The sequence below is a fragment of the Lissotriton helveticus genome, chromosome 3_1 (assembly GCF_964261635.1).
Source record: "Lissotriton helveticus chromosome 3_1, aLisHel1.1, whole genome shotgun sequence".
Lineage (NCBI taxonomy): Eukaryota > Metazoa > Chordata > Amphibia > Caudata > Salamandridae > Lissotriton > Lissotriton helveticus.
The window spans coordinates 1,768,892,489-1,768,914,621 of NC_136061.1; the positions used below are offsets into that span (position 1 = coordinate 1,768,892,489).

Sequence of the window (22,133 nt, forward strand, 5' to 3'; positions counted from 1 at the left end):
GTGTTTTAGCCAGCCTTACTGGGGTGATGGATTTTTTTTTCGCATTGATATTGCATCGACTTGAACAGTCCAGGCACTCCATAGGGCTATCTTTAATCAGTGTGGAATTGTTCATTGCTGTAGGTTCCACTTCTCCATTGGCCCTAAAGTGGCAAGTCAGAAATGTGACCCATTTTACCTCTGCGGTGTTTGCACTCCCCTGGCTGGTTGTTCCGTTGATTTGTCTATTCATTAACACCCAAAATTTTCTTGAGTTCTGGTTTTTGCTTTCCCAGAGAAGCTTACACCAGAATTGTTCAAAGTGGGATTGTTTGTCCTTTTGGTAGGCCTGTCTGTAGTTTTTTTGTGAGATTTTGTAGTCGTACAGTCAATCATTAGAGACAAGGTGCTTCCTAATTGCCTGTAGGGAGGGGTTTCTGATCATCTTTAGCACCATAGTTTGGTTTGAAATAGGGAACTGAGTGCTGCGAAAAACCGCATGGGAGTGCAAATGTGATGGAAAGAGGTTTAACAAATGAGAACAGAAGTTGGAACAATCAGCGATGAGAGAGGCTGTTGAGTGAAAACCACCAAATGTAAGTAAAAAGCATTCCTTCATGATGTTAATACGGAGGTCATCATTTCATCTTAAACGTATTAAGTTTTTGGAGTGGACTCCCTTGGGAGTAGTTGGAGAAGGATCGTGGTGAGCTGGGTTTAAGGTGACGACTTGTGGGCGGTGGTCGCTCTCGGATCGCTCTATGATGCTATCGTTTTCCAGGTATGACAACAAGGCTGAGTTACAGATGGTGTAGTCTAGGTAAGAGTACGTTCAACCATTTGTCCATGTCCAATTCGGGGGAATGTCCTGTGCGGACCTACCATTCATTACGATGAAACCAGCGCTATAAAGTTGCAACACACAGAGCTCCCCTAAACCACAATGTGGTTGAGTTGGGGGTTTAAACTGGTCCTTCAATGCCGGCGGAAGGAGTGGTAGAAGACCTCCAAATTACACTGGGTTTCCCTGGACAAGGTTGGTGTTAAGGTCCCCATTGAGCAAGCCATCTGCGTGAGGAAAATCCCCAGCCAGATCACAGTTTTGAGCAGACTGTTTAGGGGAGCATTTTTATTTGTGCACTTGGATTGATATAAACATTAAGCAGCAGGGATCGCGGTTGTCTCCACAAGTTCATTTTAACCCCAAGCAGCCAGTCCTCATCGAAGTTTAATGACTCAATTGAACCCTTTAGACTGCATGAAATATAAATTGACAGATCCTTGGGGCGTCCATATTTACAATCCCTTACAGCTGGTTTCCAATATTCGATGAATACGACAATAGGGCAGTTATGAGTAGCCCATGTTTCCTGAAGGGCATTTAAGTTGTGTCTAAAGATGAAATTTCAGGTCTCCAATGAGGCCGTTTTGTGATGACTACTAATATTCAACGAACACAGGTTGAAGCGGAGGATCGCTAGGTTTAATAGCCTCCAGTAACATTGGGATCTAGACAGCAGCTACACTACCAAAACAAACTACAACATGAACAATACAAAACTGCTTCTACCAGTAGATCTCCTTGCCCCCACTGTGACCAGCTCTGGTCTTCAGTACCAAGGATGGTCCAGATGATAACGTATTAAAATAAAGACCCAAAATGTCTACAGCCTGGGTCTCACCAATCTGATAGGTAACACCCTTGAATCCCACAGTCCCACCCAAACAAGGAAGACTGGAGCGGTCCCTGATCATCGAACCAGCCTGAAAGCAGGAGTGCTATACTCCAGGTGTATGTGCAACAAGATGCAAGATGGTAAACCCCAAAGGCCACTTGCACTGCACCTCAAAAGTGCACAATACCCACTGCAAACAGGAACGCAGAAAACGCACAAGCTCAGACACAAAGTCTTCACTGACTGGAAACAGCAACTGCCTTGCAGGTCACAACAGGAAAACAGAGGGGGCACAAATCAGGTAACACTGAGCTTAGAGAAATGGATATTGAAATATATACTGACCGCGTACAGACATTAGGAACATAAAACAATGTCTGCATGGAACCCTAATCACGGAGGAAATTCAATAAACTGCCCCAAGAGGCAGAAACAATGAAAAGTAAGGTAATGAATCACAAGAAATTTAATAAAAACACTTGGGGGAGTACAGGAGACAGTTTAGAGTCTGCAAATACCAGTACTAGAGTGGTACATTTAAGGAGTTCTATGTGCCATCATAATATAAAACTGCCACTTGTAGTAGTTACAGCACGACTACACCCAGTGCTGGGCGCTTCAGTGCGCTTACTGAGCATCTGAATTATAGCGGGAGTAAAGAATCGTGAAAAAATGTGACAGCAGTGGCCATGATCTACACAAACATAACAGCGCATGCATGCTAATTTAAAGACCAACATATTCAAAGGTAGCTAAAAAACTGAATGTATATGGCTAGCACTTTCTAAACTCTTGTCCCGCTATGTCCCGGCCCGTGCCTTAAGATCTTCGGACCTAGAACTAGCTGTTCCCAGTTTCAAGCGCAGCCGTGCCGGCGGTCGCTCTTTTCAAGTTCGCGCCGCTGTTCTCTGGAATTCTCTTCCTTTAGAAATTCGTGCCCTCGGGGATTTGCTCTCCTTCCGCCGAGCTGTCAAAACTTTTTTGTTCCCTTAGATCTTTTTATGTTTGGTCCAGTTGTGTTGTGTTGCTACCTTGTCGGGCGCCAGGACGCTCCTTTGCTGGAGCATCTGTGCGCGTAATAAATATTGCTAACATAACATAGCACTGCAGAGCAAAGAAAATACACAACACAGGAATGATCAACACGCCTAAAGATGATCTAGTTTGGTTAGATAATGACATGCCTGGATAGGTGTATACGGTAGAATCACGGGACAGTAGGTGCAGAACAGCCATTAACATAGGCAGAGAGAAATGTTCCTCAGGACAGAATGCGCATTTTAAAGAATTATTAACAAGTTAATATACTTGTGTCCAACAGCCTCGTCTACCTCAAGATTAACATTCAGGCTTAAACTGAAAACCCAACTTGTATCAACCGATATTATTCAACTATTATACCCAGAATTAAATACATGAAAGCACAAGGAGGCAATTAGGCCTCGAAGGGTGCCTGGCATAACCCCCTTCCCCTATTACCACCCCCAAAAAGATTCCCCAGACCACATCAACCCATGACTGACGTGGCAAATTCTAACCCAGTATAATTATACCCTGCGTGGTTTTCAAACAGTTGGTGTGCAGGGGTATGGAAACTGAAATTAAGAACAGAAGATGACTGGGATGGATAAGCAAGGTCGGAGGTCAAACATGCCATCTCAAATTCTTTCGGGGGTGGGGGCAAGGAACGCACGGCAGGAAGTGTCGGCCTGTATCAAAGCAGCAGCCATCTGGGAGATGTGCACGTGCCTTTTGGGGGTGGGGTGTTGCAGAGCGTGCACACGTGACCTTCCTCAACACAAACAATGCGCATTCAAACCCTCCAGGGTAGGGTGGGGTGGTGGGGGAGGAGATGGAGAACAATAAACCTCGGCCCTAAATGTGCAGCCGTGCTCCGAAGCATTCATTGGTTTTAATGAGGTGGAGCCACACAAAGACTTCACAGGACACCATCACTGAGAAGTACTCGGGTACCCAATGCAAAGTAAGGAAGAACAAGTCTAATTAGTGAAGGGGTTAATCAAGTTTTAAAATATTTAAAAGAAAAGCATACAAATGAACTCTGGAACACAAAAAAAAGCAATTTCTCTAGTCAGCAGAACTGCAAACTGCCAAAAACAAAAGAGACCTATCGCTCTCTAAACAGCCAGCTTCAAGGAACCAGGCGGAACAAGAACAGTAGGTGGGTTTCGCAAGGTGGTATGACAATGGCTACATTAACGCGCAGACAGGTCCACTCGAGAAGCCACGGCAGGTGACAGTCTAGCGGTTTATGCAGCCTCTCCGTGACCTGCGATACCTACAGCCACAGCATGCTTCGCAGGACAGTCAGCCGCCCACTGCCACTGATCTGCACCCTGGCAACGTCGGCTACCACAGCTCCAGGCAGAAGAGCTACATAAAACGAGCAAAGCCAACAAACCGGTCTCAACTTGTGCTTGGCCGGTGCTTTTTGTGGACGATATAAGTCCCATAATACTACGGCGCCCCAGTGTAAACAGTGTACATATTGGTACTGTCCACATTAGGTCTGTGGGAGAGACCTATAAACGCATTAGGAGGTAACTGCATGGGATAGAACTGATTTTGTGGACTTCGATGTTGAGCCCGTCAGAGAAGAGACATCCATAATATACACAAATAAAAAGCAAGCACTGGCAGAGGGGAAGCTGGTGCCATGTCAATTTTTTTTATAGCAAGCATACACTACCAGAAACAAAAATGTTAACGATATGCTTGCAATAAACATGTTAATTTAAAAATAAAGCAAGCTCTGCATAGGAGTTTAGCATAACACCACGGATGCTTCCTAGCAGACACGGTATTTGGAAAAGATAACCCCTTTCTAGTTTTAATTTGCAGAGGAAAATATGATACTTATTGGCACAGATAAAAAAGGTAATTCTTGTAACCCAAAGAGATAGTTTCAACCCCCCCAAAATATAAAAAAAATTTAAGAAAACGATATTGTCCCTGCAGCACTGGCAGTAAAGCACACTTGAGGCAGATGTGAGGAGACAAAATGCTATCAGAGAATAATTTATTTATTTTAAAAATGTGTAAAGCGCAACTTCTACCCGTAGGTGTCTTGGCACTGTGTCTCAACTTATAGTCTCAGTGGAGAAAATATCGAAATCCAAAAAGTGGTAAAGTAGAGAGGAAAAATTACTGGTCAAACAACCAAGTCTTCAACAGTTTTCTGAATTGAAACAGTGAAGGGGTAGATATAATCGCCAGCGGAAGAGTATTCCAAAGTCTGGCTGCAGTGTTCGTAAAACATCTGTCTCCCCAGGTAACAGTCCTTGTCACCACTAATTGGTGTAAGTTTATGGATCTTAATTGTTTGGTAGGGCGATAGAGGAAGAGCCGATTTGCTCAAGTAAGGTGACTCATTGCCCCATATTGTATGATGTGGTGAGATTGACAGTTAAAAGGATCAATGGACGACAATTACTAACTCGGAGCCCCTCTAAGTATGCGCACATGCATGTATTATTTTGATTACAAGCGAGGATGAGGAATGATTGCTTTAAGTGGCCGCTGCCAGCCACAACTAATCCTTAAAGCAGAAAGCTATACACGACCCCTCCCCCGCCTAGCCACATAAGAATCTTGCCTTTAACGTCCCCACTAAATTACACTAGGCATCAGAAGAGACCAACCCCCCCATCATCCAATAGACTTCAATATCAGATCACTGACCCCAACACCGACTACCCTCCCCCCAAATACATCCAGTTTAGGGCAGGTAAAATAAGTAGCACCCGTTTTAAAAGTAAATAAAAAAGCATGTACCTTCGGGGATAGCGAAAAGATAGCGACTAATAACCACACACAAGTTGTCTCAGGTAAGAAAACAGCTGTGTTACTTATAATAAAAAATCCATAACATCAAGTTGAAGGAGAAAGAGCCCTAGCAACTGCAGAACCTGGGGCAACCTCCCCTCTCTGTGCTTACCCCCTCCCAGATCAGCCCTGCTTTCTCCCAGATAAGCCATAAAAAAAAAAAAAAACATTTAACAAATGGCCGGATTTCCATTTTTTGCGCTCAACCCTATGCAGCGCCCATCACCTGGGAACGATCATCTTCAGATTTTCTAAAATTCACGCTAGCATTATATTATACAGTAAGGAGGGCACATGCGAGGGGCTTAAGAACTGCGGAAAGGGAGAGGAATGTAGATCGGTAGGGTTACTAAGTAAAAGAAAGCCAACATTTTTAAAAACTTTTAAAACAGAGAGAGGGAAAGTGCGCGCTTGCTTTTGTTTGTGTATATGTAAACATCTCGGGTGAAATTCGACAGACCCTTCACCATACCCGACTGAGAACACGTGTACCCAACCATTTATCAGAAAATATATTTAGGGGGTGGTGTCAACACCCCAAACACGCCCCTGAAGCTACTATACACCCCTGCTGCTAGGGTACAAAGACCTTTCCACTCCATGGTAGGCACTGTCACTAGCACTACTTGAAGCAGAATTCAGTCGGCAGGGCCTTGCTTTTGAGCGTGCCGTCGGGTAACACCTCTCCTCTGCAGGGCAATACAGTTTGTCTTCTAGTTCTCTACATCCTAAACTAGGTCTTGGGCCTTGCTTTTTACACCTGGTGATTCAGCTTCTTTAACTGTTACCTCAGTAAGCCTCCTCTTCTCCCAGCAGTGCACATCCACTCCCTTTGTTCACTTCCAGTCATCAACTAACCACTCCGGTACACTGAAGAATCCCAACTTAGCATCCTCTTATAATCAAGCTTTAAAAAAAAAAAGCTCAAAACACAAGTGTTTTTAAAGAAATCCCAGTTAAATCTACTGCTCAACTGGGCAAGTATTAGGAAGAGGAGACCACAAACATGCAGCTTGTGATGGAAACCTAAAAGCCACAGAAAATACAGACTCAACAATTCTTGTTGAAAAAGCCACAGCGGAACCCGACTGAATAAAGACTTACTGACCATCGCATTCACGCCTGAACCGGTCCCAGGATGCTTGTTTCTGGTCCAGGGAGGACCTAGCTTAGCAGTTCGGTCTGGACTGTTCCCATGAGACACAGGGTCAATTCTGATTTACATATGACTGGGTCTAAACTGGGGTGGCATGGTGAGCAAAAGAACGATGGATTTAACCCAGATCTCTTGACTGGGGTGAATGTATGATTTATTCAGCATTCCGTCCATCATTTGTTTGCGTAGCACTGAACCCAAACCCAGGCACTAAAACTTAATTGTTGGGATAGCTTTGCAGGTCCTGCAGCATAGGGCTGGAATGAACAAGCATCAACAGCTACACAATTACCTTTGGATAGAGAGAAAATGTAGTACACCATAGAGATTCTCCCAAAATACATTTGCTTTCAAGTTTTACAAAATGTTTTGCACCACAAAGTGAAATTATGCAGCATAAAAAAAGCCCTATCCCTCATGCCATTTCTAGTAACAAAGGCACCCTCTTATTTCCACTCTTACGCCACGTCCCCAACTCACTACAATACCCGATTAACAATAAGTTAAAGCCGCATTGATTTATAAATCACAAACTAGTTAAGCTGGGCTATGGCACATTTTTAGTTATAAAGAGCAGATTTGCCAACGCATCTCTGCGCTAGCAATATACTCGGGTAAATAAAAGTAAAACCAAAAATAGAACCACCCAGAAGGACAGGTAAAAAAAAAAAAAAAAAAAAAAAAAAAGCTGGACTATTTAGAGAAGTTCATTCCAGATTCCGGGCTCTGCTGCTGCTCGAAAGGACCTGCTCACATTATCTATTTTGTTACTCTGAGGCACTGTACCCAATAGAACAGTATGTGCTTGATCAGATCTCACATAACTGAGAAGTAAATCGGATCTGAAGATTTTTTTTTTTTTAGGGTCACGCCTGAGAGCATGCGCTAGCGCACACGTCTCCCTTGCAAGACACTATTGTTGACAAAAAGGAGCCCGTCCATTGCTTACCATGTGGTCTGCAGTGTCCCTCTTCTTTGTAGCCTCCTTAATTTGCCCGTAATAGCCAAACATCAGTCCCAACCCTTTCAGTGAAGCAGGAACCAGTGCCTGTCCGCTGCTCGTGTTGCGATTCAGGTACTATTTCTTCCCCCTCACATGGCCTGCAGCTCCTTCCTAGAGCGGTTTTAGGTCGAGCCTGGACAGCGCATGCGCTGCTCTGCAAGGCATGCAGTATTAGAGTATGGATTTGAAGCCCAGCCCACTCGCCACCCATATTGGTCATTGGCTTGTGTAAATGCCCTTCGTAAATGCTGGATTCTGATTTGTTAATGGGCCAGTTAGTCCTTCCTTAGTACAGCCTGGTCTTCATTTGTAACCTCCCAAGAGGACTGGCCCTTTTACTTTGATTGTTACTCAGTATAAGCACCATTTTCTTTAAGGAGTTTCTTCTACTGCAGGCACGACATGCTTGCCTGCAACATTCAGCGGGCCATGCGTGCTTTCACTTTCCGATATGACATTGTTCTACATTCTGTCCATCAACTGTGTTTTTTGCAATTTTCACCCCGAGTGGGCTGGGTATGCTCAGACGTGAGTCCCAGGCTCTCCACACCACTGGAGTCAAGCTATCCAGGCGGAATGAAGGCTGATAGCCAGAAACCGGTCCTTGGATGCTTGATTCCGGTCTGGGAAAGACATGGCTTGGTAGTTCGGACTGGACTGTTCCCATGAGGCACAGGGTCAGAGCTGATTTGCATATAACCAGTGTCTAACCCAGGGTGGTGTGGAGTGCAAAAAAAGATGGATTTAGGCCCAAATCCTTGTACTGGGGTGAATGTATGACATTGTTCTACATTCTGTCCATCAACTGTGTTTTTTGCAATTTTCACTTTCCGAGCAGCCGGGACAACGGCGGCCCCTTCTTTGAATAGTTCTCACATTTACAAGAGTTTGAGCTATTGGCATTGTAAATGACAATGCCTTTTACTTATGTTATCAAAACAGATAAATAAAAGGCATTTACAATGCCAATACCTTAAAATCTCGCAAATGCAAGACCCATTGCATTGCAAATGCTGGTATTTTAAGCTTGCAGTCTCTCCTCTTTCATACACGGTGACTTTGGTTTGCTACAGCCCATTATTATCTGCATGTCTCGCCTTCTCAAAGGCTCTCATTTTATCTCAAGGGGACAGGCTGTCGCTGGAAAGAGTCTCATGGCCCTTTCTCCTGTGGTTGTCTTTCAGGCTCTGCTTCCCTCTGATTTCATTTACTCAAACAAATATCCTCTCTCTTTCCCATGTTAAGTGTTTTAGAAGGTTATTTTAATGTAAACAGTGCTATATGCTGACACTAACCCTTTTCTAAGCACAATATTTCTTTAGTTTGCAGGGCAGATAGCAGGTGCTCAATAGTACGCAGAGATCACACAGGCTTTACTTGCACAAGTAGGGACCAGGGCTGCTGTCTGCTCACATGCATTATGTGGCATTACACATGGATTGCTAAGGTGTTTGAGGGACATACAGGAGACGTGTGCCTGGTCACAGGAATATACTGAAGCAATGCACTGCGTATGCGATACTTACTCATCATACAGCAGATATACTGCATGACTTCTGGTGAGGTTCTGGTGCTTGTCAGCAGCACTGCACTTGATGCTTCGGTAGAGCGGCTCTTTAACCAGAAGTCCTGTTCAACAGTTCAGATTTGGGGGTCTTTATCCGGCTATTCAATATATAATATACAAGTAACACATTCGGCACCATCACTGACAGTGGAGCACATCATATTGCAACAGATGTTATCTGCTTTTATTGTAACAGGCGTTATCGGCTTCCAAATGTATTACTACATGGGCACAAATGCTTTCTTTATGGACAGGAACTTTTTGCCATGTGTCACTTTTCTTGTTCACTCATGGGGAGATTAATGGATTTGCTCAGAATCAGAGGCGATTTGCCAAAACCTAAAAAGCATTAGCAAAGTTAAATCTGTCTCACCCTTAAGACTACCGGCTCTGCCGTTGCCTTTTGTTCATGCTGTACAACATAGACATAGCTGTCTTTTGCAATGATTTTTAGCCATGCAGAATGTCTGCTGTGCAGGGCAGCTAAAAATATTTTTTTTTTAAAAGAACTATCATCCATCCATTGCTAATGCACTTTACAACAAACAAAAAACAATTGTTTTAGCCCTGGCTGACCAACTCCAAAGCATCTGCTGACTGACTACCTCCGCTTTAGGAAACGGCTCAAAACACACTTGTTCCCCTGATCTCCCCCTCCCCCCTTTTTTTTTCTCCCCTCCCTCTTGAGCCGCCCTCTGGTTAGATCGGATCTTAGCGCTGGGATACTTACGGGTGACTACGCGCTCTACAAGACCCAATAATAATAATAATAATAATAATAATAATAATAATCTGCGCTGCTGTACAGCATGGCAACATAACATCGCCAAAGTCAAAAGCTCTCGCAGGCGAGACCTATTGGCTTTGCCTGTGCTTGGTTTTAAAGGTCTCCCCTACTAGAGTGCGCATGTGCTGTCTGTTGCAAGACCTATTGCTAGCTTAGGGTGGGCTTACAGCCCATCAATTGCTTACCATTGGTTGGTTTTGTCACTTATTTGCTGGTTTCTAATTTGCTGGATTGTATGGCATTTCTTTCCTCCTCTGGGGCACTGACAATACTGGTGTTCTTCCACTACTTTATTTTCAGGCACAACTTTATTCTTTTTGTTTAAGCATACTACAGAGCATGTGTGCTTACCAGTTGTCTCCCTTGAAAAACATATCCCCCCACACCCAGTGCTCCTCTGTGGTGTGCTTCTCCCCTCTCCAAGTTGGTTTCTCGCCTGTGGGTTTCTCTGCCTGCTCCACATTGCTCTTTCACACCTGTTTGCTCCACCCATCCATTACTTCGTCCCCACTAGTGTTCCCAGTTTTGTTTTTTGCTTTCGTCTCACCCCTGTGTAGCTTCCAACTGCCCCAGCATCCCAGGGTTGCTTTCAACCTACCCCCTCCAAACAAAAGTATTTGTGGTTTTTTTTTTTTTTTTACTTAACTAACCAACAGACTGGTAACTAAAAAGGAGGCAGAGAAAAAAAAAGTCAAATGTTTCTCCCCAATGCTGTGCAGCATGACGGAAAATTATTGGCAAAGCCATTAATCTCAAAAGACCAGACCTATTGAATTTGCTAAAGTGTTTCATAAAAGAACCTGTTAGCCAGCTAGGCTGTTAAACATACTTTTTCCCCCTATGGGCAACCAGCCCACTTTTTCTTTAGCTACTGAGACATACTCATATTTATTTTATCTCCTAACAGTTCTGCCAGGCAAATTTTGAAGACATTGACGTTTTCCTAAAGCATAATTAGGCAAGCCTATAAACATTTGTGCTCTGCCAGGTTATCAGGATGGAAGCGGCCGCCCAATTCCGGAGGCTCAGGCAACCAACGTTCAGCATCACCATCGACTACTAACATCTCAATCTTGTTCTCGTTAAGCTTTAAGAAAGTTATTGGTCACCCATGTCTGAAAGCACCATCTTGAAGATGGGATTAGTTGACCCTCGATAAAATTTAAGAAGCAGTGATTGCCATTAACATAGGAAAAGATAATCAAACCATATGATCTACTTAGGTTGCTCAAAGGATGCCGGGGATTAAGCAAGCCTTGGAGCCCTCCATAGGTCAGTATGATCTCTAGTGAGCCAATTGTTAACTATGTGAGACTGGGATGTGTTCTTCAGGGAAGAGAGAAACCAGGCTAAATTTTGGCACTTGATCGAACAATCCATGACTGACCGTGCCAAAGTCTGCAGAAATATCTAAAAGCAGAACCCCTCTGCACCGATTCTTTCTTCTACAGTCCTTTTAGTAGTCAAGAACTGCTACCAACAATACCTCTGAGCAGAGTTTAAACCAAAAACCGGCTTGATGCCGATTTATGATCATTTTGTTCTCCAAGAATTTTGCCAACCTGGACACCAAATGTTTGTCCAGCATTTTGGGCCATGAAAGGTATTGGGTGAAAAGTTGGAAGTTTAGGGTCATTAATCCCAGTTTTGTTTTCAACAAAGGTTTTACCACCCCTTTGCTAAAGGGGTCAGGGAGTAAACAAGACCATAATAATATGTAGATAGCAGGTGAAAGATGTTCTTCACTGACAGGGAACATTTCTTTAAAGATATTGATGGGACAACAGTAGTAGTTTGGAAACTCCGACATAAGTGAGACTAAGAGGTCTTAACACAGAACTCAGAGGCAGCTCATGGAGAGCTGCACATGCCACAGTTCAGAGAATTATCTTAAAGGGTTTGAGCTGGAGAAACCGGTTAGCAATTTAGAAGGATGGTCAGAATTTATTAACAATTGTTAATGCATCGCTGGGCTCACCGACTAATTTTTTTTGCCTATTCTAATATTAAACATGCTTCGTTACCTTCTTAGGGTATCACATCTGACTTTCTAAACTGCTTCTTGAATTGGATTGTATGCTTTCATCCATCTGCTGAGACAAAAACTCCCCCCCCCCCCCCCCCCCCAACTCTACAGGGAACTATTATCAGTTGCTGGTTAAACCCTCTTCCCCATTAATCAAAAGGTTCCTCAGGAAGAGGTGTGGCGCCGCGGCCAGGGCGACTGACGCTGGAATCTGGGGACCACGGTTCGATCCCCGGCTCCGGCGGCAGGTCAGCCCAGCACCATGTGACTCTGGGCAATAGCTCGCTTAATCTTCCCGACGGCCCCCCAGCGCCTAGAGACCCTTACGGGTGATTGTGCACTTTACAAATGTGGACTTTACTTTACTTTACTTCAGTCACCCATTTGAAATTGGAATAGAAATAGCATCCACTAAAAGGGAAGAGATAGCATGCCACATGAAATAACATTCAGCTGTTTGTAGAGAGCATGGGCAACCTCCATGTTAGTTTTACTCCACTCTTGTCAGACCAAGCAATCCCCATTCCTGCTTTCATTGGAGAGTTATAGATAATGGAAAATGTAATCAACAGGTGTCTGGGATGATGTCTGCCCTACCTAGGACGTTGGTAGGCTCGCAAAACAATTAACTGCACTGACAAAGCCAATAGGTTTCATCTAAGCCAAAGCTATTATCCATCCCAATGTGTTTTAGCAATATTGTGCATCAGCATGGCTAAAAGTTACTGGTGTGGAGTGGAGTCGCGCAGAGTGGCATACAGTTGAGAGGCATAGAGTGGACTGGTGTCGAATGTTGCAGAGTATTGTGGTGTAGAGCGAAGAGGCATACAATAAAGTGGTGTTGATTAGTGTTGCTCAGTAGAGTGCAGTGTAGGCTACAGTGCTGCAGAGTGCATTGGCAAAGAATGCCGTATTGCAGAGAGGTCTAGACTGTAGTGGGAGAGTGCAGCGACCGATTAGAGTGGTGCATAGTAGAGTGAGGTAATGCAGCATAGAGTTCAGTGGCACAAAGCAGATTGTGTCAGAGCAGTGAAATGGTGTAGAGTAAAGTGGTGCAGAGTCAAGTGGCATACAGTATACAGGCTTGGAGTGGTGCAGGGTAAAATAAAGTGGAGTAGTGTAGACAAGTGAAAAGTGAGTGGCGTGCAGTGCTTTAGTGTGGCGTAGAGTGCAGCATGGTGTAGACTAGATTTGGGGAGTGAAGTGAAATGACGGAGTGGGACAGGATAGAGTAGAGCGGAGTAGATTAGAGTGGCATAATATTAAAGGTGCAGAGTGCAGTGGCATAGAGTGGTGTAAAGTGGAGTGGTGCAGAGGCATGGAGTGGCTTATTCTTGGTGTGGTAGGACACTGCAAATAAAGACTGCACATTTTCAATTGAAAAGACTTACTTTTGCACAGACAGTTTTACTAATAAAACTATATAGTGCCCAAACGAGATGTGGAAATGGCATCATCTAGTGTATGGATTTGATCGTAAAGTATTTGTTTCCAACACTTCAGAATTAACAAAAAAAGTGTTTCCATTTGGGTTTTCCTAATTCTGAAATACTTAACAAAGTCCATTTAAATGTTGTGTGGAAGGAAAAAGAAAAAAACCTCTTACTCCCAGTATCCAGCAAGATAGTTACAAATCTTCTCACTTCGAAGTCAGGGAAAGAAAAGTAAACACCAAGCTCCCTCAGAAGATGGACCATGACATTTTACCTCGGTCTCTGAATGCACAACAAATGTGACACCAAGCTCCCTCAGAAGATGGACCATGACATTTTACCTCGGTCTCTGAATGCACAACAAATGTGACAAGATAAAAACCAGATTTACACAACTGGTTACTGAAAGGAGAAATTGGGAGAGAATACAAGGAGAGGTGAAAAGGCTTCGCTCCTTGGGAGTGACAAACTGAAGCTGAACAGCCTAAAACAAATTGAGCCTGCAAATAGAAAGTCAGATGATGCGAGTTATAAGCCACAAAACCAATGGTAAACCAGGGGCAAAACGCATTCCCAGGGAACCTCCCTGAATGTCTCCAAGATGTATTTAGCAAAGTATGCTGTGACCTAAAAAAAGGACAGATCTAAAGTACGTCCGTGCTTTCTGTACAGACTTTCTCTCTTTGTCTCAGACAGAGCTCTTCCAACTCTGACTGGAATATGATGCCTAAGGGAGGTCAAGCAGCATAATCCTACAAACGTCTACTTCAAGCAAAGAGGAAAATAAACCAATATCAGGGAAAGAAAGGTAGATGTCAAACGCAAACTAGATACTAGCATTTCAGACATGACTCCAGTACATTCTCCATTTACCTCTAAAACAAGGGACTTACAGAAAATAATAGATACTGCACCACTTCTTCCTATTCTGTCACGCCAAAGGATCTTGAACCCTCATGGAATGGTTAGATTAAAATCAAGACTAGAGCATTCTTGTAACAAGGTCTCAGAGAAAAATACTATCCAGCCGACCTTGCTCCGGCACCGTTATCTCCAGTGGGTGCTTGGGGAAGGATCTAATCTTTGAAAGAAGGCAAGGGCATCACCACAGGGGACATCAGTACAAATCCCCAAGGTCTCTTGACTTCGGCCCATCTGAGGGCAGCTAGTAGAGTGTTGTATTGTAATTGCATTTATATAGCACTTACTACCCCAGACGAGGCGTCAAATCGCTTTTTCGGTGAGTAGCATGCTACTCCGGAACCCATAGAGGATTAGTGTTGAATTAGTATAGTAAAACATGCAAGTACATTTTAAGTGGTGGATAGGTTAGTCAGTTATTTGGAATGATAGCAGAAGGATAGAGAATCACAGTGGCTAAGAATAAACTGTCAAGGAGATGGTGATGGACCCGCACATGACAAGCAGTCCACGGTCTTCTCAACTGCTCACAGGTAAATAACTGCTGGCAATGAGAGTTGAAGAAACGTACCCCGAAATGCTAGTACTGGCTGCGTACACGCTGATGGCAAGGACTTGCCTACTGGAGAGCAGTCTCAAAACACTGAACTGCATCTACCAGAATGCAACGGATAATTGATACCTACTTGCTGGCAGTGCCCTCCGTCCTCCGAGAGTCATGTGGTTGACATGCTGTGGGATGCTCCTGTTTTCGCTTGCAGTGGTGCTTCACATTTATAGACCCCGTTAAGCACCCCAAACCTACCAGCTACTTTCTGCTTAAGATGGACAAGAACACACATCAAGACACGCAAGCTCTGGGTGCGCCCAAACTGACGGCTACCACTTTTGTACTTCCGAGTACTTCAAAAACATCATAACCTGCACTGCATCTACCATAAGGTAACAGAAGTGTTAGTGGCTTGATGGCCGCTTGCACCGCCTTATTCGTACTACCGTGCAGGGATGAAATGTGCAACTGTTTCGGGACTTTTCGGCTGCTTTGGACATAACTCTTCAGAAAGATTTCCACACACAAGACATGGGGGGCTGGGAGATGGTCTTATGCGACAGGATGAAGGCACGAAGGCATTCACGGACCGAGAACAACCGCTTCCCCATTCTCAGACCTTCCTTGATGCACCTTCCTTCCTGTCTGACCTTTTGTCCATCCTCCAACAACCCTGGCTGCCAAGATAAGTGCCGAGGCTGCTGAGTCGGCACCCTGGCCAGCCGCCGCCTCGTCGCTGACATCTGGCAGCAGGGCAAGCCGCTGACTTGGCAACCCGGCATAAAGGGCCCAGGATTGGCACAGGGCGCACAAGTGCGAACAGCCGACGCTACTCCAGCCAATGATCACCCAGCTCGCCCGTGGGCTGAATCAACTAGACGGGCATGCGCAGAGTCTGCCGTGAGGTTACCTTGGTTCAAATGCCCGATTCCATTCCTGGGGCCATAGAGCAAAGAGGAACGTGTGGGCCCAATGCCACCATTCCAAAGCACGAAAAACGGAATTGTTGGTCACGGCAGGATTTAAGCCTGCAGTTTAGATCAGTCATGGCTGTGAGCAGCAAGCTGTCAACGATGAAGAGGAATCGTGTGAGCCTTGCAACAAAATTATACAGTTTGTGAGGGGGCAATGGAACAAGAAAAGACTTCCATATAGCAGAAGCAGAACTGCACAGGGGGCTGTGCCAGACCGTGCCAAGTCCTTGGAACTTTATGCTTCTGCATTTAGTTGATGAAGGACAACACGCGAGCTTTCACGTGCCCCCGGGTGACTCGGAAGCAGAACCGGCCCAGCCACCTCACGATCACATTTCCAAGTCAGTGTTCACAAGCAGGTCCACAGCGCATGCACCTGGCATGGCGTCCACATTATTAGTCACCAGTTGGAGACAAGATGGACACTATGCACCCTTGAACTAAGGCCAGAAGCTTATCAACGACCAACCCTGGTCAAGGAGAAACTAGTGCCGGAAAGATCAGCCTCTTGAGAACCATGGGGCTGCCCTGACGATAGTTCAGGCGAACAAGGATGAAACGGACTTTGACATTTCTGAGTCCACTAAAGGGAACATGGTGGAGTGCCGGAGGGGTACCCTTTACCTGTACCAGCTACAAACTCACCGAAGGACAGCGACTAAGGTTAGAGCAGAAGTCCTTGTGAGGTCAGTGCCCAAGATATTTTCACCTCGTGAACCACTCGTATCGACAGCCCCACGAAGCCCCTTGATCTACACTGGGCAGTTTGTGACCAGCACGGGTCATTGTTGTTACGGAAAACTGGCATGCTAAGTTCTCCATGAAGGGCAAACAATCCAAGAACCCCTTATTTCAGCATGAATGCCATCGAAACAAAATCGACCACTGCACTGGCAAAAGAAGAAAACAACTTCAATATATGCCCAAGCCGAACCAAGAACGTGTCTCCCTGGGGCCCATTACTACGAGCAAGTAACAGAACAGGGCACCACTAGATTCAAAATCCCAATGGCGTTCTATGGGCGGGGACCTCACGATAGCCCAAAACCCTAACCGCAAAGTACATGACTTCTTACATTGCGCCAACCTACCCTCCACTTCATGCTACTTTAACCATCAGGACTCAAAGCCCCAAAAATCAGTGTTCATAATAAACTACCAGACTCCCTCCCATAACAGGCAGCAGTGGAAGGGGCGTGGTTGGAAGCTGATGCAACAGAGATTCACCCAGCTTCCTGACACACAGCAGCCCAACCACATACGCCTCCAATTCCACTTATTAATTGTACAATTAAATGGATTACATTTAGCCTCTGGCTCCAATGCTCAAAATTCACGTGCACAAGCACGAGGTCGAACAAGTTCTTCCCTTCCCCACAAGGGCTTAGTTTACTGGAAACAGATACCAACACGAAAACAAAAACCCGGGGATGGGGTGAATGCACCATTCTACTACCAACACTTTAGGAATGCAGCTAAACTGTAACGATCGAGGTCCTATGCGTGGAGCAGAGTCAAGAAGTGGTAAATTGGTTTATAAAATGAAGTACTACATATATTTTTAGACTTTTTCCGTCATAACACTACGTTGGGATCACTGCATCTCGAACGTTTACCTTGAAATACAGCATACATATTCTATTCTATTAACTACCCCAAACGCCAACACTATTGACACAATATTTACACACTTGATGTATTTATTGTCGGACCCCTGAGATTGAATAGAGACAATGCACTCGTCACGAACCCGAGGGTTGTGGGAGAATAGAGCTCTGGTAGACAAGTCAGTTTGAGACATGCTATATTCGAATATCCATCGTATTATCATTCCCCTATCGCGATTTTCCAGCTTAGGACTCGGAGCACCTAGTGAAAAGCTGCCCGGGGCAATCACATCTCAGTCACTAGCGCTCAACAGACACTGGCAAACTCTACATAACGAGCATACAAAACAGTGGCACATACGCTGCGCATTACAACATTTGACGAGAACTCCCTCCAAGTGAAGTTTAACACCCAGGCAACACAACCGACACTATTCGATGCTTACGTTACTCAATATGAGGACACGTTACCCATATCACCAACGGTACGAATTTAAGGGGCCCACGGATGAATGTCCGCTTCTATATTAGCTATTAACTGTTAGAGAATGGTGGTGGAACCTGAACAACGTTAAATGTCAATAGACAGTTGCTATGGGCGCCCACCTGGCTCGCCAGCATGCCGGCCTAGACCAGAAGGTCCACAGTGCCTGTTAAGTGGCAGCCTCGGATCTCGTCTGTACACGACATGCCCTCCTTATTGCTGGCCTGACAGGCTGCCTTGCATCAGAAACAGGTTTCTGATGCAAGACGGCCATTGGATTTCACTCTGCGGAGATCGCGGGGGCAGGCAGTGACTTATAAATAGGAGCGGAGGGCGAAGGAGGGCCTAAGGCAGGGAGAAGGCCATGACGTCACTCCTGCGACGGGGCCAGCGATGCAACTACTCCCCCTGTTGATGCAATCGCGCCGGTCGCCTCCTGCTGCCCCAGGCTAGCAAACAACCCAGACCCGGTTCAGGCAGGAGACTCACGATTTTTGAAGTCTAAAATGGCTGAAGCATGGTTTCATTTTAGCTGTTCTCACCTAAAACTGCCTCTGCTTCATTAGAAGTCAAAGGGAAAAGAACATTCCCCCGATTTGGTTTTAAAACCACCGACTTTCCCGTTTGAGAAAATTGGCAGGTATGGACTAGCTCTAAAAACACCCCGTCAAAACAACCTATTCTGGTATTTACATAGGAGTACAGACATGACCACAGCATCTCTGTATCAAGAGATTTTTTTTCACACCGTCATCTGGGGAAAAGCCGGCATCACATGACACAGCGAAAACGGGGTGAACTGAAAAACCCATGCAGTGTCGCGTCAATTCAGGCATACCAGTCGAAGTAAAGACTGAGGGAGTTCAGAGTGGTCATTGTGTGAAGTACAGGGCTAGCACAGTAAAATAATGAGGTCGAATAGCGTAAGAAGTAAACGTGGGAAAGGTTCTGATAACCAAAAGGAGACATGCGCAGGTCGGTATCCATTTAAGTGTGATAGCCATTCTTTTAACAGCACTGTGGGCGAAAGAGTCGGCTTCAGGACTGTGTGTACTCCTAAGGCCTGAACCAGACATGTATGTCTCAGTCTTTCACCAATCAGTGCTCAGTAAAGATAAGTACATTGCAGCAGGGAGCACTGTGTTGAGTGTGGGGAGGGGGGAAGTCTTACAAGAGGTTAGACTTGAATATGGTCACCATGGTGCCATGCCTAGCCCTTCACCCCGTAACAAGATTGGTAACAATATATTGGCAATCACATCTGCATCAAAGCTATATGCATGGCATTTTTAAAGTTCACAGGTCACAAAATCCCATAAGAATGAGGTTAAATCTATACATTGTAGTGTCGTTGGTTAGGCCAGCTTTTCCAGTGTAGAGTAATACACAATATTTTATCACTTCAGTTTAATTTTACTGTCATAAATTGGAAATCAGGTTTGCAGTGTAGTACTGTGTGTGAATGTGCATTTATTAGTATAGTTCTAAATAATGATTACTGGTCTGTTTGAAAAGGGTAAGCAGCACCTTGCAGACGCCAGTTACTGTTCAGTCCTATTATGCTAGCTGGGGACGAAGCCCTATACAAAGTGGAGCTTGCAGGTTAGCCCATCCCTTAACTAGGGTATTGACTTATAGATTTACCACACAATCCACTGTATAATTTATAGATTTTAATCAACTTTTTTTGTTTCTGGATCAAACCGTTCAGAAGGTAATAACAGCACAGTGATGCACATTGCTGTGCAGTGGAAGGCCATTTGCAAAGCTTAACTGGGAACCTGTTGCTTATTGCTATTTTTAAGTGTTAAAATGGTACTAGTTAAGCGCAACCAATGCCTAGACCGTGTCAAAAAGTGTAAAAATGACAAAACAATGAAGTAATACCATCACAAAATGGGCTGTACTGCGTCACATAGGTGGTCTTTTCTAGCAGCATAATTTACTCAACTCTGCCACATAAGTTGGCCCTCCCAAGCCACATAACGACACAAATTTACAAGCATGAAATGGACATCTTGTGACTATCCCCGGCTTATCCGTTGACCTGCAACTCAGAATAGACACCACGTAGCTTGAAATGTTCCAAAAGAATAATATCGTCAATAAAAAGTAGGGTGATCTAAACAAAGAAAGAGGGATCTTCTAATTTAAGTGCTTCCCTAGACAGACGCACACATTTAGGAACCCAGAATATTCTTAAGTACTACTATGCGTCTAGGCGTTTGTTCCCTAGGTTTTATAGTGAAACTTCAAGTCTGCCAATCATAACTGTTTGTTGAGGCGTTTTATGTTCCTGTCGGTCACTTCCTTATTCCCCCGACTATAATAAGAGCAATGTAGGGGAAAAGTGCACACAGCTATCACCAGCAAAGAGGGCATTCACTGGTTGTGTTCGTCCAATAGAAAAGTCACTCCCATGACACACAAGGAGACCAGTAACTACTCTTCGGCTGCTGCCTTCTGCCCTGTAGTCGCCTTTCCAGCCACAAATGGGCGGAGTCATAACAGTGTCTGCGCCCCCACAAGCCAAGGGGCTGCCTGGGCATGTCCGTGCGGGTCAGGAAAGCTGCGGAAGTTTCTGGAATACCCACTAAAAAAAAAAAAAAAAAAAAAAAACCACACACGACCTAGGAAGATTTGGACGCACCAAACTAAAGGCATATATTCAGCAGAAAAATGATGTCTCTGATCTGCTGCAGACGTAATCGAAAGGGTGAAGATATGCTAGGTATCTGTACAGAAGTACTGATCACTCAGTTATGCCTATATGATGCACTTACTGCATGCCTAAAGTGCACCGGGTTAATTAACTCTTCACAGATTAGCCAATGCACCGTGGCCCGCAAAACTACCACGCCCATTTTATGGCCCCCATTCAAAGGGCAGTCCCAAGAATAGAGAATGTCCAAAGGCAAACCCAAATGCTAAAAGTTACCGAGAGCGTAACACTAATATAATGTTCACAATCCGTCTCCGCTCAAAACACCTCTATACATCACCGCCGGTTTTGGGGTACACCCGATAAGTTTTATTTCAAGGGTAGCATGGGGTCTCACCTTTAAAGCTGGGGCTAATGTTGATGACACTTATTGATATGAAGGGAATGGGTGCCCTAAGGGTCCGGATCATTGGAAATCGATGAGGGTTGCAGGGGAGCAATGTAAACGGGAGCAAAGAAAGGGAGTCAAATGTATTGCTTCGGGGATTATGCAGAGCAGGGCTGCTCAAAAGTAGGATTGGGCTAACTGGAGTGCAGTATATGGCTCAGAAAGGTTTCGAGGTTGTGTGTCCAACTCAAGCGGGGGGAGGGTAGTCTTGTTCCCCCACCGAAGGAAGAGAATTAGCCTTGGGCCTTACTCTGTAGGGGGGATGGGAGTTAAACTAGCCATTCACGCTTTTCAAGATGCGGAAATTGTTAACCCTGTTGGTGGCGGAGAGGGGGGCAGGCCAGACCTTGGGGGGGACTTGGCCTGGGTGCTGTTCCAGTTAAGCTAACGGGAGAGCGGGGTGTCGCTCTATGCTAATAGTCTTGGACTCTCCCCACGGACTTAGTTTTGGGCGCAGCTCGGGTGTGGGACGGTGCTGATCCTCAATTAAACTGGTCTAAGCGACCCCCCCCCCAAGGTCAGTTTAACTCGTATAAGCGAAACGCCCCGGGATCTTACCTGCTCCCTAGCTCTGAAATACTGGTCTCCCCCAGACTCTCTGCACAGCAGACTGGGCGTACTGCCGCACTCGGCGGACTGAAGGGGTAACAAGGGGCCTACGCGTCTGGGAAGCAGCTCCATGTCTCCGGCTCCGCTCTCTACTTCAGACGGCGACACTCTCCGAATAATTGGGCAGCAACAGCTGCTTATACGTCTGCGAAGGGATTGTGACGTGACTGGATCTTTCACCAATCAAAAATAGAGAAGCAAGCTTACTTCGCCAATCAGATGCTGTGACAACAGAAGCCGCCACCTTGAACCTCCCTCCTAGTCTCTGACGTCTATGCTTGCCACTCGAAGCACCAGAGAATTATGGGGTATGTAGTTTCATTGCTTATTTCAAACGATTACAGCAGTAACCGCTGTCCCACTAGTGTTTTTTAATAAAACATTTTAGATGGTTTAGATGGCAAC

At 45.1% G+C, this 22,133-nt stretch overlaps 1 protein-coding gene across 1 annotated transcript in view; it reads right to left on the minus strand.

The window, feature by feature from the left end:
* The window catches only part of SESN2 (sestrin 2), a 69,739-nt gene extending 47,878 nt beyond the window's left edge, over window positions 1-21,861 (minus strand). The window contains exon 1 of the mRNA XM_078682602.1: window positions 21,678-21,861. Within this exon, the coding sequence (XP_078538728.1) occupies window positions 21,678-21,800 (123 nt within the window). The 5' untranslated portion in view covers window positions 21,801-21,861. The remainder of the gene's footprint in view (window positions 1-21,677) is intronic.
* Between the last annotated feature and the right edge of the window lie 272 nt (window positions 21,862-22,133).